The sequence below is a fragment of the Pleuronectes platessa genome, chromosome 6 (assembly GCF_947347685.1).
Source record: "Pleuronectes platessa chromosome 6, fPlePla1.1, whole genome shotgun sequence".
Classification (NCBI taxonomy): Eukaryota; Metazoa; Chordata; class Actinopteri; order Pleuronectiformes; family Pleuronectidae; genus Pleuronectes; species Pleuronectes platessa.
In genome coordinates, this window is record NC_070631.1 from 27,828,793 (window position 1) to 27,855,971 (window position 27,179).

Consider the following 27,179-nt stretch of genomic DNA (forward strand, 5'->3'; position numbering starts at 1 on the left):
TAATCCTACTTACTAACAAATAACAAATAAATGCAAATTAAAAAAAACAGCAATCCCCTAAATTAAATCCTGGTGCACAAAATTTCACACACTTATAGACATCAGTCCCTTAAATATGCTTGATTTGTCTGAGTAAGAGCTCTGTATCATTAATTTCAAAAATCACAAAAGTAGAAACCCTATTTTTGTTAGAATCTGTCCAGCAATTTTTGCGTTATCATGCTAACAAACGTATAATCACAGGAGAAATCATAATAAGAATGATAACAAATTATTTGTCACACATTAAACTTCACATTAAACAGTTTTCAAACTGCGCTGTTACTCTTCCAGGGATAGAAGACATTGAAAAAAGTGCATTGCACATTGCAGGTCGATCTCCTGGAGCATTTCAGAAATTGTTTTTGTTTTGGATCGCTGAATGGATCTTTCTGAGGTTCTGTCGGACTCTAACAAACTCAATCAACTGGGTTTCTTCTTGTACCTTTTCCTCGTGCTCCTTGTCCCTCTGAGTAAAGAAAAAGAGATATATTGTCAGTACATATTCATATAGAAATGGCAAACATATGGACAGGTGATATACTATACAAATGCAAAAGAAGCTAATTTACCATGACTGCTTGTCTGTATTTCCTTAGGTTTCCATTATTACCTTACACATCATTTATCTAAGGCTTTTATATAAAGCGACTTACAATAAGTGCATTCAATGATGAGGGTACCTCCACAGAGGAGGTCATGTTTTTACCCATGTCTGTGGCTTATTCTTTGGCAGGATTGCAAAAAACTGCAAACCTTAAGATACATTTTAAGATATAATACATAACATAATTAAGGCACTTTTTTCAGATTTTTGTCCATCGCTTAGTTTTTGTAATTAATTTTTTGTAAGTATTTTTTTTTAAATAATTCTGGTAAACCCTAACCCTTCTTTTAGACATTTTGTGTGGAGGCTAGTGACGTTAGCATGTTGTGGCGTGAGGGGGTGGGGGGCTAGTACGTAGTGGTTGGGGATAGGTAGAGACTTTACAGGAGTTTTCATGTTCGACTATTAATAACGTTATTGAACAATTAATCGAGGACGGCTGGCGAGACTTAGCGAGAAGACTGCGTATGAGTCCACGGTGAACGGTGTTCACACGGCAGGTTCTTGAGTAATACATTACATTACATTACATTTAGCTGACGCTTTTATCCAAAGCGACTTACAATAAGTGCATTCAAACCCGAGGGTACATACCAAGGACGACAAGAATCAAGAAAGTACAATTTCTTCAAAATAAAGCAAAACTACAAAGTGCTATAAGTAAGTGCCATTTTTTGTTGTTTTGTTTTTATTCAAGGTAAAGTCGGAAGAGGTATGTTTTTAGTTTTCGGCGGAAAATGTGTAAACTTTCTGATGTCCGGATGTCAATGGGGAGCTCATTCCACCATTTAGGAGCCAGGACCGCAAACAGTCGTGTTTTTGATGAGTTTTTAGCTTGCAGTGAGGGAGCAACGAGCCGATTAGCCGAAGCAGAGCGGAGTGAACGAGCTGGGGTGTAACGTTTGACCAGGTCCTGGATGTAGACTGGACTGGATCCGTTCACAGCATGGTACGTAAGTGCTAGTGTTTTGAACCGGATGCGAGCAGCCACTGGTAGCCAGTGAAGGGAGAGGAGGAGCGGAGTAGTGTGAGTGAATTTAGGTTGGTTAAAAACCAGTCGAGCTGCTGCATTCTGGATGAGCTGCAAAGGTCGGATGGCAGTAGCAGGTAGACCTGCCAGGAGGGAGTTACAGTAATCTAGACGTGAGATGACCAGAGCCTGGACCAGAACCTGCACCGCCTTCTGAGTGAGAAGGGGGCGTATTCTCCTGATGTTGTACAGCATGAATATACAGGACCGTGTTGTTGCAGTAATGTTGGCAGTAAGGGAGAGTTGGCTGTCGAGTGTTACGCCCAGGTTCCTAGCAGTCTGAGTGGGGGTTAACACAGAGTTGTCAAAGTTAATAGTCAGGTCGTGGATGGGAGAGTCTTTCCCTGGAAGGAAAAGTAGTTCAGTCTTGTCAAGGTTAATCTTCAGGTGGTGTTGAGACATCCACTGAGAGATGTCGGTCAGACAGGCAGTGATTCGTGCTGCTACCTGTGTTTCTGATCAGGGAAAAGACAGCATTAGTTGGGTGTCATTGGCATAGCTATGATAGGAAAAGCCGTGCGAGTGAATGACAGAGCCGAGGGAGTTGGTGTACAAAGAGAAGAGGAGAGGACCAAGGACAGAACCCTGAGGGACCCCAGTAGTGAGAGGACAAGGTTCAGACACAGATCCTCGCCAAGTTACCCTATAAGTGCGCTCATTGAGGTAGGAAGAGAGCAGGGAGAGAGCAGAGCCTGAGACACCGAGGTCCTGAAGGGAGGAAATGAGGATCTGGTGGTTCACTGTGTCAAATGCAGCAGAGAGGTCTAGAAGGATGAGGACAGAGGAGAGAGAGGCTGCTGCTCGGCAGCTTCACAGTGTGAAGCTGCTGAGAGACAGCAAGGAGGGCAGTCTCAGTTGAGTGACCTACCTTGAAACCAGACTGGTGAGGGTCAAGAAGATTATTGTGGTTAAGATAGGAGGAAAGTTGATTAAAGATAGCACGCTCAAGAATTTTGGAAACAAAGGGAAGGAGAGAGACAGGTCTGTAGTTATTTACTTCAGACGGGTCGAGGGTGGGTTTCTTCAGGAGAGGATTTACTCTTGCCTCCTTCAGAGAATTAGGGAATCAGCCAGTTGACAGGGAAGTGTTGATTAGATGGGTAAGAAAAGGAAGAAGGTCAGGGGCAATAGTCTGGAGAATGTGAGAAGGGATGGGGGCAGGTGGTCGGGCGGGCGGAGGTTACCAAGGTCAGAACTTGATTGGGAGACAGGGGGGTGAAAGAGGAGAGCGAAGGGGATGAAGATGAAGTTGTGGTCTACACGCTCTTTCACCCCCCTCCGCTCGCGTGTCCTCCCGTGAGTACTGTGCCGTTGATTTTTTTTTTTTACACGGCAGCACTGTAGTAGCTGCTACGGGCGCTGTAGCTAACTTCAAGACCAGTGCAGCCGTGGAAAAAAAATCAGCGGCACAGTACTCACGGGAGGACACGCGAGCGGAGGGGGGGGGGAAAGTGGAGAGCACAACACTCACGAACCTAACTTCCAGCTACAGCTGCTGCTACGGACGCTCGCGCAAGATACCGGAGGATGTTGTTGTCATAATGTACGGGACTAGAACGATTATTCATTACCAGCCCTAGTTGGGGGAAATGTGTCCTTGTATCTTTGTATGCATGACAGTAGTACAAACATGAATAACATTGCTGCTTTTGGTGTTTAGGCAAGCACATCTGTTCACGGTGCTAGGGTACATTACGTAGCATGCCAGACGGACCCACCAAAGATGCGAACATATGAAAGCAGTGCGACCTCACTACAAAAGTACAGGTTTGTTTACCCTCAGTTACTTCGTCATGTCATTGATTGTGTCTCCGTGTTAAAGTTGTAACAGCATCTCATTTGTTGTGACTCCACGGATACTGAATGTCTGTTTTATCATAGGCACACAGAAAACTGTGCCCTGCACTGATGTCGGTGTTTGGACCTCAGCTATAAGAGACCTCGCTTGGAGGAAGGAGAGGACAACCCAAGTTGTTCAAGAATGGACTTCGGAGAGCCACAGGATGCTACCTATGATCCTACCTATGATCCTACCTATGATCCTACCTATGATCCTGATGACTCGATCACAGTCTTGACTGAGTCAGCAGATGTGACGTGAGTGACTCAATATTTAATCTAAACATTTCAATAATCAGATGGATTACCATCCTACATGTTTTAGCTGTTGCAGCCTTTTGGTGAAATCTTTGTCTTTCTAATAGAATGGAATCTTCCAACCCTGTTCATAAGACAATCACATATATTGTCTATGAAAACTGCCTCCTGGAGCTGTTTGGGATGTGTCCTGTGTGTCGGCGGGGGACAGATGTAATATATAAGAAGGGCGAGTGCACAGCAAAGCCGGTGAAAGCAGATGCAACCTTCCGTGAGTCTCACAGGCTTTATTTAAAAGCCAAACAATGTACAAACAGTATGTGAAACATAAATAACATATCAATTATCTGCTGTCTTTAAATGGTCTTCACGATTTAAAGACCATTTATTTATCGTCTTCACGATAAATAGAATAATATAATTATAAAAAGAAAATAATAAATACAAAAAAGTGCAAAATGTCCAACTTTTCTTCCCAATTTGTATTACAGATTACGTTGATAACCTGTTGGACCTCATCTTTCACGAGGTTTTTCAGGACCCGGCCCCATATGTGAATGAGGTGCTGAAGATCTCAATACCCGAGGAACTCTCTGCTTAGTATGAGAAACCTGACAAGCAGGAAGTTATAGCCAGCTATGTGAGCATCAGGGAACACTCTGCGTATCTGGAATACCACGCAGGAGGGCAGGACCACCCTGATTCTCCGGCCCAGATAGCCCCAACACCAGCTAACAAAGCTTCTGTACGCCAAATACCTGTAACGGCTGAGCAAAGTTTACATTGTATTTAGAGAATAAAAGGTGACACACAAATATAAAGTGTTCCTTTGTTTACAGTATGGCTACTGATGGCACAAAGTGTATTTTTGTAATCATTGTTTTTATTATTATTATTTTTTGTATTTATTACCTCTGTCCCAGCCAGTACATTTAATAACTATGTTTAAAAAGCTCTGTGGCATTCTTTCTAGCAATCTTTCTGACAATAAAAGTGTATGGAAACAGTGCTTTTAGTGTTTGATATGTAACATGTCAACAATTGACACGTGTAAGATGAGCAGTTAGCAAAGTAATACGGAGGGAAGAGTAATTTAAGTATTTTATTCCTCAGTCATATTTGTATTGCAGAAATGACTGATATCTCATGCATAAAAAAAACAACTTACTGCTCTATTCCTCTTTGACGTAAAGGCCCATAATCTGCCCTATAGATGTTGAATGCATTCTGTAGTGAGAACACATTCAAACACACAGGCTAATTAATTGAGGTAAAAACGTTATGTCCTACACCTCCATGAGAGGGGGGAGGGGTGAGAAGGGGGTGGGGTAAGATGGGGGCGGGGCCCTCAAAACAGGTCAATCTGAGGAGGTCGGTTTTAGACAGGGTAAAAAGGGTGCTGTTTGATTATTGGATTCTTTGTTTTATTTTGTTTTATGGCAATGTGCAATATATATGGTTGACTGGGACTGTGCAATCCGGGTGTAATGACTTGAATAGTGGTTATTTATTGGCTCCATCACCTAGAGGCCCTCTTTTGTCATTATGTGGTATTATATCATTTGCAGTGTGTCTTAAAGTGTGCTGGGTTGTTTTAATGCATGATACTTTAGCGTTGTACACTTGGGACTGGAGCCTCTAATTTCTCTCTTTTTAATGTTATTCATATCAAGTCCAGGCCAGCCCCTCAACCTTTGCACATGTCACTGTACTGTTGAGCAGTCTTTTTAAATCGTTTGCACCTATTAAATAAATTGTATATTTCTGAAATCTCAGCCTCCCGTCCTGCTTATTCTGGATATGTGAACCAAATAGACATTAAACTATCATCTCTAAACTTTTTTTGACAACTACAGAATTGGCGTTGTTGGCAGCATAGGAAGCTGAATATTCAATTTTTCTGTTTATATTCAATATTTGGTTGTGTTGTTGTTTTTTTGGGCCTGTTGATTAGTAGAAACTAGGCCAGAGTGGGAAAAAACATTGGCTGGTCTACAGGTGAAGAGGACCACAGGCTTATTTGAAGATCTTTCAACATACTGACTGTCCATTTGGAGGATGGACGAAGTACAGGCCCTTATGGCGCAGCTGCAACAGCTGAAAACAGCCAATGAACAATTAAGAGAGCAGTTGCAGAACCAATCACAGTTACCTGAACCACTTCCAGGGTCATCCACTTCCTCCCCTAATGTGGTTCCAGAAGGCAGCCTAGCCTCTGATGCAGCCAACCTCCGTTATGTTATGTACCTGGAGAGCGTAAATGCCCCAAGTTCACTGGTAAGATGTCAGTTGATCTGTCAACAGTTGAACAATGGATGAGGAGGTACGTAGATGACTAGAGGTTAGGCCAGTACTTGAACAGTTGCTGTTTATCACAGACCATTTAGATGGATGTGCCAAGTCAGAGATACATTTTCACGCTCGTGCCGACAGAAATACTCCTTAAAAAAATCTTTTGGATTTAAGAGAAAACTATAGTTGCGCTCAGTCCTATTTTGCGGCCCAGTTACAGTTTTTCCAACGTACTCAGCGAGAGGGTGAATTGTTGCGTGATTACTTGTATGCCCTTAAGTCCTTAATGGATTTAGCTATACGTAAAACTCCTGGTGGTATCCCCAACTCTGATGTCCTGTTGCGTGATCCGTTTGTTGAACATGTGCTTGATTATATGAGAGTTGAACCAGCATGTGGTCCAACAACCAAGTATTCCTTTCGTAGAACTTCGAGGTATTGCTATTAGGTGGTGTTGGGAAATGTTTTATGCTAATCAGGGTGTGAGCTGTGGCAAGCCACCATTTTGAGAACACCATAATTTACATACACGCACACACTGTGTTTACGTACGTTTGTTTAGTAATTTGTGTTTTTATACTTTATTATGTTCATAATAAATGTTTTCTTTCACAAATGTTCTTTCATTAATGTTGCATAAGTGATTTTGGCCAACCGCTACACTGTCAAGAACTCTATAACCTTCACTGTTCATTATAATAATAATACTATAATCTTTAATAGTAAATATTGAGATTTCCGATTGAACTAGATCTAAATGAGACTGATCTTAATCAATAAATTAGCTATCTTTTCCCTTCCTTTGAAGGGTGGTGCCCCGAGACAACTTTCACCAATTAAAGTTATGATTTAATATTAATATTTTAAATATTAATGTTTTATATTTTATTTTGATAACCAATCTATTGAATGCCTAAAGGCACACCATTCTATGGTAACACTTTTTAAGCATTATTGCACAACAGTGGACAGAAACAAGTAGACAGGGAGGTCAAATTAGAAATTGGGTCTACTCTTGTGACACACACTCCCAGGCAGTGGATAGTTGTGAGGGTAGCACAAATGCAGTCACTGCTAGCTCTAACGATGAAATGGCGGAGATAAACAACAAGCTCAATTAGATACTATTATGAAGCATGTTACTGCCCAGTCCTCTCAGCCTACTCAGAGCCATGTAGCCCTGACCCAAGCTAAGCCGTTAGGATTTCCAACAGATGGCAAACTAATTGTCACCGTTGTAATAGAGCAGGCCACATAGCCAGGTTCTGTAGGGTAAACCTAACTGCTACTACGACCCGTGAAGGATCTGTTTCTAAAGTGGGGGTGCACAGACAGGTAGGGGGAGGGGGTTCTGATTATCAGTCATCGGGAAACTAGACCCCTCTGGTGCAAAGAGCCAAGCATCAGAAAAGAGTTTTGTGGGCTCACCTGAACACCAAATGGATGATCACTCTTGACTTAGAGGAGATTGCCCAGTTGTGCAAATCAACATGGGGGGGTGTGGTGGTGCCCTGCCTTTTGGATACCGGGTCAATGGGAACCACGATCAGAGAAAGCTTCTTTGAGAAACACTTCCGGTCACAGGGTGTCGGGCTTCTAAAGAAATGTCACTGGTTAAGTCTTAGAGCAGCCAATGGACTAAAAATCCCTTATCTAGGATATATGGAGCTCAATGTCACTGTTTTGGGTAAAACCCTCTGACAAATGGGCGTGCTAGTTGTAAAGGACCCCCTAGATGAGCCCACACCACAGCAACAGGCCGTATCTGGCCTCTTGGGAATGAACATTATTCGCCACTGTTACCATCTGCTGTTTGAGCAGTATGGACCTCGTCTTTTTTAGTCACCTGTCCTAAAAGCTGCTATTAAGGAGTGGAAAGAAACTCTTTTTATGTGTCATCGCATTGAGGCCTTAAACACACAGGGGTGCTTGGGTATAGCCAAAATCCATTGTCGAGCTGTTCACGTTCCTGCTGGTTCCCTAAAATGGATACGCACCTCCTGTCCCTGTACTTGTTGCCCTTGTATCTGCAGCCCCTCTTTTTTTCCACCAAGGCAAGGTTGAAATTCCTATAGTCAATGTTGGAACTTAAGATGTTTGGCTGCAACCTCATACACAGCTGGGTGAGCTGCACGTGGTTGACCTGCCAAAATCAAAGAGCTCTATCCTTATCAGTGAAATAGACCACCAGAACACGCTAGCAGTGATTCAGAAGGTGACTGCAGTGAGCCCCCCGTACATTGATCTGTCTAAGCTGTCATGGCCTAACCTTTCCTCTAAGCAGACGAAACAATGCACAGAGCTTTTGCAGAAGCATATCACAGTTTTTAGTCAAGGGGAGGGAGACCTGGGATGTACCACGCTGGTAGAGCATGAAATTCCTATAGTGGATGACACCCCAGTTAGGCAACGCTATCGCAGGCTCCCGCCGTCACAGTATGAGCAAGTCAAAACTCACATTCAGGAGTTGTTGGACAGAGGGGATACTCCTCGCCGATCTTGGTAGCTTTTAAAAAAACAGGAGAAATTTGCATGTGTGTGGACTATAGGTTGCTCAATGCCAAAACAAGGAAGGATGCTTATCCGCTTCCCCGAATCGAAGAATCTTCGGATGCCCTCACAGGCGCTCAGTGGTTTTCAACATTGGATCTTGCAAGCAGGTACACCTACAGTGCCTTGCATAAGTATTCACCCCCTTTGGACTTTTCTACATTTTGTCATGGTATAACCACAGATTAAAATTTATTTCATCGTGAGTTTATGTAATGGACCAACACAAAATAGTGCATCATTTGGAAGTGGGGGGAAATATTACATGGATTTCACAATTATTTACAAATAAAAATCTGAAAAGTGTTGAGTGCATATGTATTCACCCCCTTTACTGTGAAACCCCTAACAAAGATCTGGTGCGACCAATTGCATTCACAAGTCACATTTGCAAGTCACATAATTTGTAAATAGGGTCCACCTGTCTGCAATTTAATCTCAGTATAAATACACCTGTTCTGTGACGGACTCAGAGTTTGTTGGAGATCATTACTGAACAAACAGCATCATGAAGACCAAGGAGCTCACCAAACAGGTCAGGGATAAAGTTGTGGAGAAATATGAAGCAGGGTTAGGTTATAAAAAAATATCCAGAGCTTTGAACATCTCTCTGAGCACCATAAAATCCATCATAAGAAAATGGAAAGAATATGGCACAACCGCAAACCTACCAAGAGGAGGCCGTCCACCCAAACTGAAGAGTCGGACAAGGAGAAAATTAATCAGAGAAGCAACCAGGAGGCCCATGGTTACTCTGGAGGAGTTGCAGAGATCCACAGCTGAGGTGGGAGAATCTGTCCACAGGACAACTATTAGTCGTCTACTCCACAAATCTGGCCCTTATGGAAGAGTGGCAAGAAGAAAGCCATTGTTGAAAGGGATCCATAAAAAATCCCGTTTGGAGTTTGCCAGAAGCCATGTGGGAGACACAGCAAACATGTGGAAGAAGGTGCTCTGGTCAGATGAGACCAAAATTGAACTTTTTGGCCTCAATGCAAAACGCTATGTGTGGCGAAAACCCAACACTGCCCATCACCCTGAGCACACCATCCCAACAGTGAAACATGGTGGTGGTAGCATCATGCTGTGGGGATGCTTCTCTTCAGCAGGTACAGGGAAACTGGTCAGAATAGAGGGAAAGATGGATGGAGCCAAATACAGGGAAATCCTTGAAGAAAATCTGATGCAGTCTGCAAAAGACTTGAGACTGGGGCGGAGGTTCATCTTCCAGCAGGACAATGACCCTAAACATACAGGCAGAGCTACAAAGGAATGGTTTGGATTAAAGAATCTGAATGTCTTAAAATGGCCCAGTCAAAGCCCAGACCTCAATCCAATAGAGAATCTATGGCAAGACTTGAAGATTGCGGTTCACAGACGGTCTCCATCCAATCTGACTGAGCTTCATCTTTTTTGCCAAGAAGAATGGACAAACCTTTCCATCTCTAGATGTGCAAAGCTGGTAGAGACATACCCCAAAAGACTTGCAGCTGTAATTGCAGCGAAAGGGGGTTCTACCAAGTATTGACACAGGGGGGTGAATACTTATGCACCCAACAGATGTCAACTTTTTTGTTCTCATTATTGTTTGCGTCACAATAAAATTTATTTTGCACCTCCAAAGTACTATGCATGTTTTGTTGATCAAACGGGAAAAAGTTTATTTAAGTCTATTTGAATTCCAGTTAGTAACAGTACATAATGGGAAGTCCAAGGGGGGTGAATACTTATGCAAGGCACTGTAAGTACCCTGGCAGAAAAGGACAAAGCAAAGACTGCTTTCACCCCTTTCAGACTCTTTGAGTTTAATCGGATGCCGTTTGGATTATGTAATGCCCCTATTACATTTCCATCTGAAATTAAAGCTAAGTAAATGTCACTTTTTTCAATCTGAGGTCAAATACCTGGGTCATGTCATCTCAGCATCTGGCGTTGCCCCTGACCCTTCTAAGATTAGTGCAGTGGCTGAATGGGCACAACCCACTACTTGTACAGAGCTTCAATCATTTTTGGGATTCGCATCCTATTATCGCCGCTTTGTGGAAGGTTTTACAAGGTATGCTGCTCTCCTCCACCGCCGAAATGGATGGTACCAAGAAGAAACGCAGAACCCTTGGGAAAGCCGTTATAGGTGACAGTTAGAGCAGTGATTTTCAACCAGTGTGCCGTGAGAGATCGTCAGGTGTGCCGTGGGAAATTATCTAATATGTAGTGTTGCACCGAAGATGTTTACCGACATCTGCACATCGGTAATAAACTTGACTTTCACCGATATCATTGGTATTTGTGGTTAAACCGCTGGGCACGTGCCGCGGCTGGGGGAGCAGTCGCCCCGTCGCCCTCCTCTCCACGCCTCCGGAGACCCGGCGTGCGGCACGCCTCAACGTTTTTTTGGGGGGGAGGTCCTCTTCCGCGGTGCCTCACGGCGTCAGTGGTACGGGGGCTTTCTTTCTCTTGGACCGCGGGGTGGTGTCCTCCGCCGGTGCAGAAGGCGGGCTGTTGGAAGGGACCGGGTACGGCGGTCGGCGGCGGCGACTCTGGACGCGTGTCGGGACCTTTCGCGGATCACCTCAGCTACGGCGCCCGCTAGGGGAACCCTCCGTTCGCGCGGGGGCCCCCCCTGGCGGTGCGCCTCGGCTGGCGCCTAGCAGCTGACTCTGGTGCGGACCAGGGGAATCCGACTATTTAATTAAAACAAAGCATCGCGAAGGCCCACGGTGGGTGTTGACGCGATGTGGTTTCTGCCCAGTGCTCTGAATGTCAAAGTGAAGAAATTCAATGAAGCGCGGGTGAACGGCGGGAGTAACTATTGGCACTCAAAACAGGTCAATCTTTTTTAGACAGGGTTAAAAGGTCCTGTTTTAAATTATCCTTGTGGTATTTGACCAAAATATGTTACAGACATTTCATTAAGACCCCAAGGAACCATATCAACTGTGATAAAATGGGTATAATATGTCTCCGTTAAATAAAGTTTACTTAAATCAAAGATTGTTTCATAAATCTGATTCATTACCTCATTAAAAGGTAAGAGTAATAAAGGGCTGAAATAATTTAAAATAGTGCTTTTTAATACATTTAGAAACTATATTACTAATTATATGTATTATATGTACTGTGTTAGGTCATAGAGTGTCATTTTGTGTCATTTTGGTTGGTGGTGTGCCCCAGGATTTTGTAAATGTAAAAAATGTGCCGCGGCTCAAAAAAGGTTGAAAATCACTGAGTTAGAGTATTGAGTGTGAAAATGCTTTCCAAACACTCAAGAGACTGCTTGTGACAGCACCAGTTCTGGGATATGCTGACTTCACCAAAACCTTTGTCCTTGAAATTGATGCTAGCCATGCTGGACTTGGTGCTGTGTTATCCCATGACTATGATGGAAAACGGCGACCAATTGCTTTTGCAAGCAGAGGCCTTAGGCCCACGGAAAGAAACAAGTCCAACTACAGCTCTGGAAAGCTAGAATTCCTGGCCCTTAAATGGGCGATGACCCAAAAATATCGGGAGTATCTGCTGGGACAGAAATTTGTAGTGTTCACTGATAACAACCCCCTCAGCTACCTGCAGTCAGCTAAACATGGGGCGGTGGAGCAAAGGTGGGCATCGGAGATGGCAGTTTTTGATTTTGAGCTCAAGTACCGCCCAGGACCAACCAATCGCAATGCAGATGCTTTGTCACGCCAGTTGCACTCTCAGAGCACATCACTTTTATTCCCTGGCTTCAAGGTGCCACCGGAATTCCATGAACCAACAAAAGTCTTACTTGAAAGTGCAAACGCCATGGCTGCAACCTGCCGAGCAATAGCTGCTTTCCCATCACGGCCCAAAGCTGACCTAATTGCTCTACAGGCCACAGATCCAGTAATTGATACTTTCCTACAATATTATAAAAAGGGGCACACCTCCAACTAAACAAGAAAGGGCCAATGCTGGTAGAGGCGTAAAGAAGCTGGTGCAGCAGTGGTCCAAAATAAAGTCAAAGGATGGTGTCCCATACCGTCAAATACAGCTACCAAGGGAAGGACAAGTGGTGTTCCAAGTCCTGCTGCCTCAATGCCTGCAGGGAGAGGTCCTTAAAAGTCTTCATGATGACCCGTGCCACCAAGGAATTGAGCTTACCAACGGTCTGGTGAGGCAGAGTGTCACAAATTCACCCTCTTATTAATATTTTCATTTGTCCTATCATAAGTTTTGCATACTAATCCATTTGTCATTTCAGAACTCAGCCACTCCCCTCCTCCTCCTCTGCACTTCCTAGTTCCACAGATCCCTTCACCGGCCCCACCCACAGACGCACCTGTCTTCCATCTACTCATTGGTTCCCCCAGTATATCTGCCTGCCTGTGTCCTTTGTCCTCTGCCAGATCGTTTAGTGTGTTCGTTTCTAACCTTCCAGCGTTTTCCCTCCTGCCTTATCTTCTGCCTGATCCCCATCGTGACCTGCCTGCTGTTTCCCTGGACTTATCTTTTGCCTGCTCCTTGTCGGATTTGTTTTTAACTGGACTGACTGCCTGGCTCCTGACCCCTGCTACATTTTATCCTGGACTTTGTTTTGCCTGTTCCTTGTCGGATTTGTTTGTAACCAGATTGACTGCCTGGCTCCTGACCCCTGCTACGTTTTATCAACTCAGAACTTTCCTCATTCCCACTATGCTTCAGTGTCGTTGCTTTTGGGTTCACAGCTGCCATTCTTTTGGGCCATTTATGGGAAATGACATTGACAGATACTGTCGGGAGTGTAACCGGTGCACACTTGCCAAAGTAGTACAACCAAAAGTCTGTACATTCAGGGGAAGTTGGTAACCATTAGAAGTCCATGCCATCGATTTCACTGGATTGGATAAGGCCAGTGATGGAAGAAAGAATGTGCTGGTGGTCACGGATGTGTTTTTAAAGTTTACCCAAGCATTCCCGACACCAGACCAGCGGGCCAGTACAGTAGCCCGTGTGTTGACTGAAAAGTGGTTCTACATTTATGGCGTACCCAAACGCATCCACAATGATCAAGGAAAGTGTTTTGAAGGGGACCTTTTGAAAAGACTGTGTCAACTGTATGGAATCGAGAAACGTAGAACCATACCTTATCACCCCGAAGGCAATGGAAAGTGTGAAAGATTGATCGAACATTACATGACTTGTTGCGCAAACCCCCCCAGGTAAAGAAGAAAAAATTGCCAAAATATCTACCTCAGGTACTTTATGCATATAATACCACAGACCACCAATCAACTGGTTATTCACCATATGAGCTTATGTTTGGCCAGAAGGCTCAACATAAGTTCCGGCTTGATGAAAAATGAAACCGTTGATACCTCAGTTAGAACCGTGCAGGTGAGCCATGCTGCAAATCATCACGTTGTTGAGACAGTGTTTAGACCCTGGTTGTAATTTGTCACCGGTTCGGTGACCTCTCAAAATTGGGTCCATTGTAACGGGGTCAATTCTTAATTAAGTTTTATACTTTTAGCAGTGTTTTTTTCCCCGTTCTGGATGTTTAAATTTACTTGACGGGACGGCGATGCTTATAGGCTGCGTGGAGGTGGCGAAGTCTATTTAGGTACACCGTTGCTCTCCCTCGCAGCTGTGTCTGTGTGTGTGTGTGTGCGACGGTGTCGGTGTTGCCGTGGATGCATGCTGTCCCTGCTTTATTTTAATGAATTAAAGGGCAGCCTTCAGCAGAATAGTTACGGTTACTGTTTTTTTCCCAACTTTAGATTTCATTTAGATTATTTGGCCTTGTTTAGTTTTAGTTTCCTTCTGATTATTTTGTTTGATTATTGGTTTCTTTGTTTTATTTTATTTTATTTTGTTTTAAGGCAATATGCAATATATATGGTTGACTGGGACTGTGCAATCCGGGTGTAATGACTTGAATAGTGGTTATTTATTGGCTCCATCAACTAGAGGCCCCCTTCGTCAGCTACTATTACATACAGTGGGTACGGAAAGTTTCATTGCAGCCATTTGCTAAAATCTAAAAAGTTCATTTTATTTCGCAGCACCCCATCTTGACAGAAAAAAAGTGAAATGTAGAAATATTTGCAAATTTATTAAAAAAGAAAAGCTGAAATATCACATGGTCATAAGTATTCAGACCCTTTGCTCAGTATTGAGTAGAAGCACCCTTTTGAGCTAGTACAGCCATGAGTCTTCTTGGGAATGATGCAACAAGTTTTTCACACCTGGATTTGGGGATCCTCTGCCATTCTTCCTTGCAGATCCTCTCCAGTTCCGTCAGGTTGGCTGGTGAACGTTGGTGGACAGCCATTTTCAATTCTCTCCAGAAATGCTCAATTGGGTTTAGGTCAGGGCTCTGGCTGGGCCAGTCAAGAATGGTCACAGAGTTGTTTCCGAAGCCACTCCTTTGTTATTTTAGCTGTGTGCTTAGGGTCATTGTCTTGTTGGAAAGTGAGCCTTCGGCCCAGTCTGAGGTCCAGAGCACTCTGGAAGAGGTTTTCTTCCAGGATATCTCTGTATTTGGGGCGGCTGTGGCTGAGGGGTAGAGTGGTCGTCCTCCAACCTCAAGGTCGGCGGTTCGATCCCCAGTCTGAACCATCTTAATGCCGAAGTGTCCTTGGGCAAGATGCTGAACCCCGAATGGCCCCCCATAGAATAACAAAAGTGCTGCAAGTAGATGCACTGTATGAATGTGTGTGTGAATGGATGAATGTGAAACTGTAATGTAAAGCGCTTTGAGTGGTCATCAAGACTAGAAAAGCGCTATATAAATACAAATCCATTTACCATTTACCATTTATTTGGCCGCATTCATCTTTCACTTGCTTGCAACCAGCTGCAGGGACAGGACTGCAACTGCAGTCCTGTCCCTGCAGCTGAAAAACACACCCATAGCATGATGCTGCCACCACCATGTTTCACCGTTGGGATTGTATTGGGCAGGTGATGAGCAGTGCCTGATTTTCTCCACACATACTGCTTAGAATTAACGCCAAAAGTTCAATCTTGGTCACACCAGACCAGAGAAACTTATTTCTCATAGTCTGGGAGTCCTTCATGTGTTTTTTGGCAAACTCTATATGGCCTTTCATATGTCTTGCACTGAGGAGAGGCTTCCGTCGGGCCCACTCTGCCATAAAGCCCCGACTGGTGGAGGGCTGCAGTGATAGTTGACTTTGTGGAACTTTCTCCCATCTCCCTACTGCATCTCGGGAGCTCAGCCACAGTGATCTTTGGGTTCTTCTTTACCTCTCTCAGCAAGGCTCTTGACAAGGCCCACGATTGCTCAGTTTGGTTGGACGGCCAGGTCTAGGAAGAGTTTGGTCGTCCCAAACTTCTTTCATTTAAGGATTATGGAGGCCACTGTGCTCTTAGGAACCTTGAGTGCTGCAGAAATTCTTTTGTAACCTTGGCCAGATCTGTGCCTTGCCACAATTCTGTCTCTGAGCTCCTTGGGCAGTTCCTTCGACCTCATGATTCTCATTTGCTCTGACATGCACTGTGAGCTGTAAGGTCTTATATAGACAGGTGTGTGCCTTTCTTATCAAGTCCAATCAGTTTAATTAAACACAGCTGGACTCCAATGAAGGAGTAGAACTATCTCAAGGAGGATCAGAGGAAATGGATAGCAGGTGAGTTAAATATGAGTGTCACAGCAAAGGGTCTGAATACTTATGACCATGTGATATTTCAGTTTTTCTTTTTTAATAAATTTGCAAAAATTTCTACATTTCAGTTTTTTTCTGTCAAGATGGGGTGCTGAGTGTACATTAATGAGAAATAAAATGAACTTTTTTGATTTTAGCAAATGGCTGCAATGAAACAAAGAGTGAAACATTTAAAGGGGTCTGAATACTTTCCATACCCACTGTAAATATTTGCCACAAAGCTCACTGACGACAACACAAAGAGAGGCAGAGGCAGCTACGTTGTTTTGAGTGGCAGAAAAGCTTAAAAAATACAAATATATATATTCGGCTCTAGGTCATCGCGGGACAGAGACAGAGACCACCAGGTGATCCGGACCAACCTTCCCCCACCCAAAGTGAAAGCCCAGGTATGGCCACTGAAAGAATTATATAAGCATCAGATGAAACAAGCCAACTGTCACATTGCATTCCTACAGGAAACCCATTTATCTGATGCGGAACATGAAACGTTGAAAAGGTCCTGGGCAGATAAAGTATATTACTCTTCTCACCGGTCAGGAAGGAAAAAGGGAGTATCCATACTTATACACAGACAAATGAACTTCAGACAAACACTGGTACATAAAGATACCCAGGGGAGATATATCATAGTTAATGGTTTAATTGATGGCATAGAAGTGTCCCTCATAAATGTATATGCACCTAATGAAGACAAGCCCGGCTTTATCAGGACATTGTTCAATAGGTTACAATATAGTTCAGGACTGCTACTGATGGGAGGAGACCTGAATTGCGTAATGTCACAATTAATAAACCGACAACCTGCCTCTAAAGCTCCACTCTCTAGAAAGAGTAGAATGCTAAATACCAATCCCTGAAAGCAGGCCTTGTAGATATATGTAGAAGCAAGTTTCCGAGAAGCAGGGATTTCACCTTCTATTCAAGCAGACATACATCCTACTCAAGGATTGATTATTTCTTTACCACTAAAGCAGAGCTACACAGGATAGTGGACATTGATATTCTGCCTATAACTATATCTGATCACGCACCTGTGGCATTAAAATGGGACAAAGGCCAAAGACAAACATCTAAACAATGGAGACTTAATGCATCTCTCCTTAATGACAAAGAATTTACCCCCTTTTCACAGCAAAACTCAAGGAATACTTGGATAATAATACCTTGGCTGAAACGACTCCTCTTATATTGTGGGACTGTGCCAAAGCTACATCAGAGGCCGTATTATTTAATTAACATGTGCTAGGAGAAGAGGAAAGGAGGCTAAACAGAGAGAATTAGAAGATAAAATAAAAGATTTAGAGAATAAACATAAACAATCAGCGTCGGCCAGTCTCCTAAATGACCTAAACGCAACCCGGAGAGAACTCAACAGCCTACTATCAGATAAAATTGAGCAAAGTTTAATATTCACAAAGTAAAGATATAATGAACACGGTAACAAGGCAAGCAGATTATTAGCATTAAGATTAAGAAAACAGCAATCATTTAATACAGTGCAGAAAAAAAAATCAAAAGAAACGTTTGTTACAAAACTAGATAAAATAGCAGAATCCTTTGCTGAGTTTTACGAATCCTTATACAAAAATACAGATACCTGCTCTGATTATGCAAAACTTACAGAGTTCCTAAACCATAAATAAAATTAACTGAACTGACAGAACCAGCAGCTAAGGAATTAGATGAGCCTATTGAGGAATGGGAGATCAAGCAAGTGATCTCAACGCTAAAAAATAATAAAAACCCAGGACCAGACGGATATATTAATGAATTTTATAAAACCTTTAAGGATATGTTATCACCACTGTTGCTAAAAGCATACTACCTTGCATTAGAAAATAAAACTATGGCACCATCTTGGAGAGAGGCCACTATAGTGGTAATTCATAAAGAAGGTAAAGACCCTACAAAGGGCCTATCCCATAGGCCGATATCGCTGCTGAATGGGGATCTGCGCATTCTAACAGCAATCTTAGCAAGAAGAGTCAATCATATATATCACTGAAATTATCCACCCGGATCAGACAGGATTCATCTATGGAAGATACTATGGCGATAACGAGTCAATGATTATGTCCCTAGATGCTCAAAAAGCATTTGACCGAGTATCATGGCAATATTTATTCCAAACACTAAAACGATTCAAATTTTGCCCCAACTTTCTAAATTGGATACAAACATTCGGCACCACAGGCAGCTGTTAAAGTTAATGGAAATAGATCACAAAGATTCACACTGGATCGCGGCTGCAGACAAGGCTGCCCTTTATCACCCCTGCTGTTTGCAATTAGTATAGAACCCTTGGCCCAGGTCATCCGAGATGATAACAAAATAAAAGGAACTGTAATACATAAAGAAGAGCATAAAATATCCCTTTATGCTGATGATGTATTATTATATCTGACGCAAACTGTATCAACTATACCACATCTAAAGGAACTCATCTCACAGTATGGATACTACTCAGGATACAAGGTAAATGTGGAAAAAACAGAGGCTATGGATGTCAATGGTAACATCTCAAGAACTGTAAATCTCCAAAGTAGATTTAAGGGGCCAAAAGACGGTATAAAATACCTTGGCATATACATCCCCCCATCCTTACAGAATTTGTACGAGGCCAATTATAGTAAAATAATTCGGTGCATTGATAGTGACCTGGAACGATGGTCTATGCTTCCTCTGTCCCTGCTTGGTCGTGTTGAAAGTATCCGCATGAATGTTCTACCTAGAAATCTCTACTTGTTTCAGATGCTACCTATAGAAATTCCAAAATCAGTTTTTTGATAACATGGATACAATTATTTCCAAATTTATCTGGCAAAAAAAGCGTCCTAGAATTATACTTAAAACCTTACAATTATCTAAGGTAAACGGAGGCCTTAAACTTCCAAACTTAAAATATTACTTCTGGGCAGCACAAACAAAACCTTTGATAGCATGGATTCAGAATATCACATACACTCGCTGGCTTAATATTGAGAAAAACCTATGCCCAGAGCCCTTACAAAACATGCCTTTTTTAGATGCACCCATAAAAGAAGTGGCAGAGTGAACTAAGATCACTCAAAATACAGACAGCTTTCAGGATTCCAAAGTTAATTTCATCACTAACAAGCATTGGATCTATGAAGACCTTCACACCTAACAATCTAGACACAGGCTTTACAAAGTGGTCAGATACGGAATTGGTTTACCTGCATCAGCTATTTAATGAGGACAACCTCAAGACATTTGGGCAGCTGAAAAGGGATTTTGATCTTGCCAAAACAGATTTCTTCAGATATCTGCAATTGAGAACATTTCTAACATCACACAAAGAATGGGTAAAGCTTTGAAAACGTACCCCTTTAGAGGAGTTTTTAATAGAAATACAGATGGGGAACGAAGATAAGAAAACATTAAGTAAACCATATAACATATTTCTATCTATGAATCTACATAATTTCCTACAGATAAAGCAGAGATGGGAGGCGGAAATGAACAGGGTCATACCACAGAATACCTTGGAGGGGATGTGCATAGAGGCACACCTAGATACAAATTCAAACACCTGGAGGGAATTTAAATGGGAAATAATTACCAGATTCTTCAGAACACCAGAAATAGTAGCCAAGATGGGTCGACGCATTCCAACTTGTGTTGGCAGAACTGTGAAACACGTGATGCCAATCACAAAAATATATTCTGGCTCTGCACTAAGTTAAACACATACTGGAGAGAAGTCTTTGATGCCCTCAAAGAGATATTCCAACAGGACATCCCACAAGACCCCACAATAGCACTACTGGGAGCGATGCCTGAAGGCCTGGACGGGAGGACCAAAGAATACCTGCTAAACATACTATTCACAGCAGCATTGAAGTGTATAACCATCAAATGGTTAAAACCAGACCCCCCCACAAACAATATATGGACCCAAAAAGTATGGGACATCTACCAAATGGAGCAAATCACATATTCATTAAGGCTCCAAAAGTCTATCTTTACTAAACGATGGGGTCCTGTAGCGGCCTTATTAATACAATGAGGGTTACTAATTTATGTTGCCCGGGCCTCTGGTGGAGCGGTTACCTGTTAATTCTCCCTATTCACACACATTATACACCATCTTCTCTGAAAAGGATATATAGCACCTATGATACCAAATTCAGGAGTGGACAACTACTATTTCTTTATCCCTGGTTTTATTTTCATTTTATTTCTTATTATTTTTCTTTCTTTTTTTTGTTCTTTCTATGCATTGCACACTGTACCTGAATACCATGTATAACAATACTATGTAGAGTTAAAAAATGGACAGAGAAAGTAACTGTCTGAAAATGCATATTGTTTTGTTGAAAACTAAATAAAAAATAAGTAAAAAAAATAAATAAGAAAAAGGGTGGATTTAAACATTTAATAAACAACCCTGATTAATTGACTGCATGCTCGAAAAATGTGTTTTGTTGATTAGTGTTTTATTCCTATTGTTTTTGACTGTTAGTTTAGGGTTAGTAAAGTTGGCTTAGGTTAAGTTTATTTGTTGATTTGAAGACACCCTCAGTCTTACTCCCTTTGTTTCTCCTTGCCTGGAATTGTTTGTTGATTTTTTTTGTTTCCTTCACATGGCCTCAACAATAAAACGGCTGTGATTTCCTGTTTAAATCTGGCAATTGTATTACTTCCTGTATCCGTAGACCTCTCCAGGGTTGTAGCTGTGTCTCAGTAGTTGATCAGAGTCATGAGGTGATCCGGCTGGCACAGGATTTATTTGGCTGTGGCGATACTCTTTTCAGCTGCCCCATTGGCCAGTGGATAGTGAAGACCAGATTTTGTTTGTCTAAAGTTGTATGCCTAATGAAGCATCAGTTAGTTAATGCAGGACACAGAGTCATGTGCTCAGCTGTCATAAGATGTCAGCTACTGATGTGTGCTTGTCAGTCACACACCAATCAAAGCCCATTCTTTCCCCAAAACGGTCCCTTTGAATACAACCTCATCCTCACTGATCCTTGCTCAGCTAAACTGCCACTCACGCCCTGATGCTGGCAACTTGCCTCCAACAACAGTGCTCTGTTCAGTTGTCTTTGCTACCAGCAACACTTACCACGAGTCTTATTTTGGTCTTTCCTTCTTTGACTTTCTTCTATGTCTTGAATCAAAATTTGAATGTCGGAAATGGCAACAGAGTTTTTAATGCTGTTGTGGCCGCGACTTTAATCCAGAACACCGGCAGAGTACTTGAACATACTGTAACGGCCGCTGTCATTTGCGATCTCCAGCAGCTGATCTTCTTCTTGCACAGACATGCTGGATTCACCTGGTTGGTTGACAAATGGGTCCAGCAAATACTGTGTGAGTTTGTGTTTAGCGATGACCAATTGTCTCCAAAAACATCAATCTATCTGCTCTGTGTGCAATCCCATTTTGGTTGTTTCAAGCAGAATAGTGACAAATGTGTGTATGTTTATTTGTGTGCAGAGAAGGTAAACGTAACCATTCTTTACTCAAGCAGTAAAACAAAAGTACAGGTTCCGAAATGTGCTTAAGTATAAAAGATACAGTCTTCCGACTGTATCTGTGCAAATCAAACTGAGAATCATGTCTCTTTATAGTTTGAAGACAATTGAACTTAAACCCCTCTGACTTAAGGTTTTTGACCATTAAAAACTTTCAAGGAGGCTGAAATGTGTACATTGTATCGATGAAGTTTTCTTCTTTTAAATCTCTTGTGTGTTTCATCTTGATCTTTCTTTTAAGCTGTGTTATATTCGGTGTGCTTGAAATGCACCAATAGATATACAAGAAGTAAGGGTCTTTTCAGTGTTAATTTCCATTTAAGTGGAAATCTGCCCTAATGTTGGAAAGGCAGCACTCGATAATGCAAAAAAATACAAATGTAATAATACATTTAAATCCCCTCAAATACATTAAAACCAAAGTAATGAGCCTATTTTGCAGTAAGTCGTTAAAGACTGCAGCTTGTCGAAAATGCCGCAGCACGTGTCCTGACGAGAACCAAGAAAACAGACCACATTCTCCAGTTTTAGCACCTTGGCAGTGGTCCATCGCTACACTGGAAGCCAGTGTAGCAATGGACCACGACCAAGGTGGATCACAACCAAAGTGGCAGCTGATGATGGATCCTAAATGGTGGCAGTGGACAATGACTGTGGACTAGAGTAGCATCCGATCTTGATGATGGATCATGATCTTGCTGGATGCTGACCATAGACTATGATTGCAGCAGGACTGCTTGACATATAGTATTGAAGTTGTCCTTCTAAATGTTTACCCTCATCAATACTGCTAAAACCTTTAATCTTGATGATGTTTTCCTACACTTGACATCTATTGCACTTCTGTTCGTCCTGGGAGAGGGATCCCTCACATGTGGCTCTCTCTGAGGTTTCTACGTATTTTTACCTGTTAAAAGGGTTTTTAGTAGTTTTTCCTTACTCTTGTTGAGGGTAAAGGACCGAGGATGTCACACCATGTTAAAGCCCTATGAGACGAATTGTGATTTGTGAATATGGGCTATACAAATAAAATTTGATTGATTGATTGATTTTGCAAATGTAAAGAGTAGAAACTACAGATATTTGTGCTAAAATATAGTGTAATTGTTGTGGGGCAGGCAGTGTGGGTTGCCTCTCATAACCAGTTGGGTGGGGTGCAGGGTAAAAAACAAATATTATAATATAATATTCAAGTCATTAAAACAAATATTTGCATGATCTTTTTTGGGGTTAGGTTAGTCTCCCTGAGCTTTCTAGGGTTAAAATCTTACTTAAGCATTGTGGATTATCAACAGTCATGGTACATTTTTGGTTTGGCAGACTCCGGAGCAGACACAGACACGTGGATGGTTGATTATCAAATAAAGGCAGAGCATGGGGGCTTGGGTGGTATATTGAAAGTAAGATATTTTATAAAATATTTTATACATTGTTTAATAAAAAACATAATAAAACATATAATAACATATATAATAAAATATCTTCGCAGTTATTGTAGTGTACAAGAATGAAAAGACTAAACTACTTTCTGCCATTGCTGAAAACCTATTATAAACTATAGCTATATTACCTCAAGTTGCTTCTGCTGACGTCTTAGCAGCACATCCTCCAGGGGAGTCCTGCTCTGTCTCTCCTCTTCCTGTTCACTCTGCGCCCTCTTCCTCCTCTCCAGCACCTGTTGAAGTTCTGGTCTCCGGCTCAGTGCCAGACCCCTTAGCCCATAAAGAAAGAGACAACACAAATCTTTTATATGGATGAATGGGCTTGATTTATTACCATTTAAATCTAAATTAATTAGTACAGAATAGGGTGCATACCTCTTCATATTATCCTTGTATGACACAGTAATACAGAGTCAAAACCTATATTCAATAATCACTCTGACCTTGTCATTTTAGCTCTTTATGTTTTTTTAACCTATCCTTATTAAAGTATTAAAAAAACTTTAAATGTCCTTTTACTGAGAGATCTTATAGTCCAATGCAAGATGTTACAGCAAGGACAGAGATTAATTTCTGCCTCATTGACTGCGTATTAGGGCTCGCTGCAGTTCCATGACCACAGATTTACATGGGGAACTTGTGTGGTGCTGTGGCCTCTTGGTTTGCTATAAGAAAACCAACAAACATAGGAAAACCCATCTGTTGTTCGCGATTAGCCGACCAACAAGCAAACAAAAAATATCAATTGATTTGTTTACATCAGCAGTGAAATCTTATGTTAAAGATCACCAGTGCTGTTGTTATGAGTATATTATCCACTGTGGAAATTGGCACACTGTTGTAAATTATCATCTTTTAATTTTTAATTGTTTTTACATCTGTTACACGCAACATCTCTTGCACTTCTGTCCATCCTGGCCGAAGGATCCCACACATCCAGCACTCTTTTAGGTTTCTGCATTTGTCCCCCTTTAAAAAAAAAAGATTCTGTACATTTCCTGACTATTGTTTGGGATGATGCACCTTGTGAAGCTCTCTGAGCAAACTGTGATTTATGAATATATGGGCTATACAAATAATGATATAAATAGCGGTAATATATAAGTAGTTTATTAATGTTTCCGGTACAGTGTTTGCTAGCAGGACAAACCAGATCTGTCCAATATTAACATATCACCTTACACTGCTTCAGGTTCCCATGGACAAAAGGACTGCAGCAGCATGGAGAGAGGGTGTATGGTTGCAAGTTTGTAAGAGAAGGAACGAGACATTCATGTATTCTTAATGAGAGCTGCTTTAGAAAAGAATGACAGGGGAGCGAGGAGGTAAACATTGAACACAATTATTTCAGGAAAGTTGATTTATTGTAAAGGCCCATTGTTTATGTTACAATTCTTGCTTGTAGTTAAATCAAGTAAACGTGCCCTCATTTATATTTCAGAGAGGATGCGGCCATATTGTAACAGCTGTATGGGACCTACCTTTTGTGGGCAAGTAGCAGTTCCTTGTGAAGCTCATTGTGAGTCCTGAAAGTCTGGATGGGGTTTGAATGATTATCTGATAAAGAAAATCAACATGTTAAAAACATCAACACAGCACTGAATCTTCATAGGAATGGTTTTCAATAATTGAATCAGATAATCTGAATCCAGTTGCTAATCAAATCCAAATCCCTCCCTGCGACATTGATGGAGTTACACGTTCCGGAAAACATGATCATTGGACAAAAAAAAATATTTGAGTGCAGAGTACCCCAGAGTGCAGGATGAGATGGATGATAGATCTATAGAAATAGTTTACTGTTCCCCTATTTGGTGAGTACCCTCCCACAAATATTACATTTAATAGTTGTTTCATTGACTTTGAACAATGAAGCCACTCCACCATGAGTCTCAGACTTTTCCAGGATCGATAAAAAATGTGATCAGAGAGGTCAGAGAGCTATCAGACCGATTGGAGCTGACAGAGTTACTAGGGTAATTCAGATAACCACCTCTCGTAATCTGTGTTGAGCAGAGAAGCATCTCAGTTTAGAGTTGGATGGTCTACAACAGTATAGACCATGACAGATTCCACTCATGTCAGATATCTGAGGCTGCAGTGACAGAGACGGAACTGGTAAGATGAAAAACATAGCGTGGTCAGAAAAAATGTAGATTTCTACTAAGGCTGCAGATGGTAGAGTCACAATCTGGAGTTAGAAGCTTGAAACCACAAACCCAACATGCCTTGTGTCAACAGTCCAGGCTGCTGGTGGTTTGATTGTGTGAGGAATGTTTCTTGACACACTTTGAGATTCAAATTCCAATCCTTTTTTTAATTCCACAGTCTGAGTATTGTTCCTGACCATGTTTATCTTTTAATGGCTTCAGTTTTTTAATGGCTTCTTCCGGCAGGATAATGCTCCATGTCACAAAGTTGTGTCCAACTACGTTCATAAAAATGTCAGTGAGCTCAGGGAACACCGCTGACCTTCTCAGTCTCCGGATTAGAATCCAGTTAAACCTTTGTGATAAGGTAGAATAGGAGATTGGCAGCATTAATGTGTAGCTGACAAATCTACAGAAATGATGTGATGGCGTGAGGTCATCTTTAAGGGGAAAGTTTCCAACATCTTATGGATTTGATGACATGTAGAACTGAGGCTGTTTTTAGAGCAAAGGGTGGAACTACTGCAGTGCTAAACACTCCTCTGCGCTCCCTCTGGATCAGTCACACAACCCCATAGAGATTGTGTCTGTTCACCGTCCGATTAAATTATTGAAATTAAACAATAACAGAGCGAGAACTCCACACAAAAATGTAATACAAATTAAAACAACCTCTGAAACAATACAGGAAACCCAGACTTTTAAATGTGGTCTTTTAAACATTAGATCACTGGAAAAAAAGGCTCTTTTAGTTAATGAAATAGTCTCCGATTACAACATAGATTTATTGTCCCTCACTGAGACGTGGCTGCATCCTGATGAATATGTCAGTCTAAATGAATCTACTCCCCCCAGTCATATCAATTCACAGGTTCCTAGAGAAATTGGGCGAGGAGGTGGAGTTGCTGCTATTTTTAACTCCAGTCTATCAATTAATCCTAAACCTAAACTCAGCTACAAATCATTTGAATGTCTGGTTCTTAGTCTTCCACGCCAATCCAGGAACCACCAACAGCCAATCATATTTGCTGTAGTTTACCGTGCTCAGGGGGCTTATACTGAATTTTTAAAGGAATTCCCTGAGTTTTTATCAAACTTAGTCCTAAAGACCGATAAAATTATTATTGTTGGTGACTTTAATATTCATGTTGATAATAATAAAGATTGCCTTAGCGTAGCATTTATTTCAATACTAGACTATTGGTTTCAGTCAGTGTGTGCACAAACCTACTCATTGTGGTAACCACACACTTGACCTTGTATTATCGTACGGTGTCGGAATTGAAAATTTAACAGTACTTCCGCGCAATCCAGTTCTATCAGACCATAATTTAATAACCTTTGATTTTTCAATAACTGAATATATGCCACTAATAAAAAATTCATTTTCTAGATGTCTACCTGATAGTGCTGTAGCTAAATTTAAGGAAATAATCCCAATTACATTTAAACCCGTATTAGCAGTAGATATAAACAACAATTCTTTAAAACCCTGAGCTCCATTGAGATCGACCACCTCGTCGATAGCTCTGCAGACTCATTACGATTAACATTAGACTCAATAGCGCCTCTAAAAAAGAAAAATGTCAAACATAGTAAATTAGCTCCGTGGTATAATTCCCAGACAAATGAGTTAAAACAATTATCAAGAAAACTAGAAAGGAAGTGGCGCTTCCGCAACAATGTTGAAAATCTAATAGACTGGAAGGATAGTGTTAAAGAATATAAAAAGGCTCTCCACAAAGCAAGAGCCGCCTACTATTCAAAACTAATAGAAGCGAATAAAAACAACCCCAGGTTTCTCTTCAGCACTGTAGCCAGGCTGACAGAGAGTCACACC

The 27,179-nt window shown here is 41.7% G+C and overlaps 1 protein-coding gene across 1 annotated transcript; it reads right to left on the reverse strand.

Moving 5' to 3' along the window:
* Positions 1 to 64: 64 nt before the first annotated feature.
* On the reverse strand, positions 65 to 25,415 carry si:ch211-218o21.4 (actin-associated protein FAM107A). The gene is made up of 4 exons (XM_053424700.1): positions 25,409 to 25,415; positions 24,671 to 24,746; positions 23,318 to 23,459; positions 65 to 508 (listed from the first exon to the last, which is right to left on the reverse strand). The coding sequence occupies exons 1-4, from the start codon at positions 25,413 to 25,415 to the stop codon at positions 392 to 394; spliced, it is 342 nt and encodes a 113-aa protein (XP_053280675.1). The 3' UTR covers positions 65 to 391.
* Between the last annotated feature and the right edge of the window lie 1,764 nt (positions 25,416 to 27,179).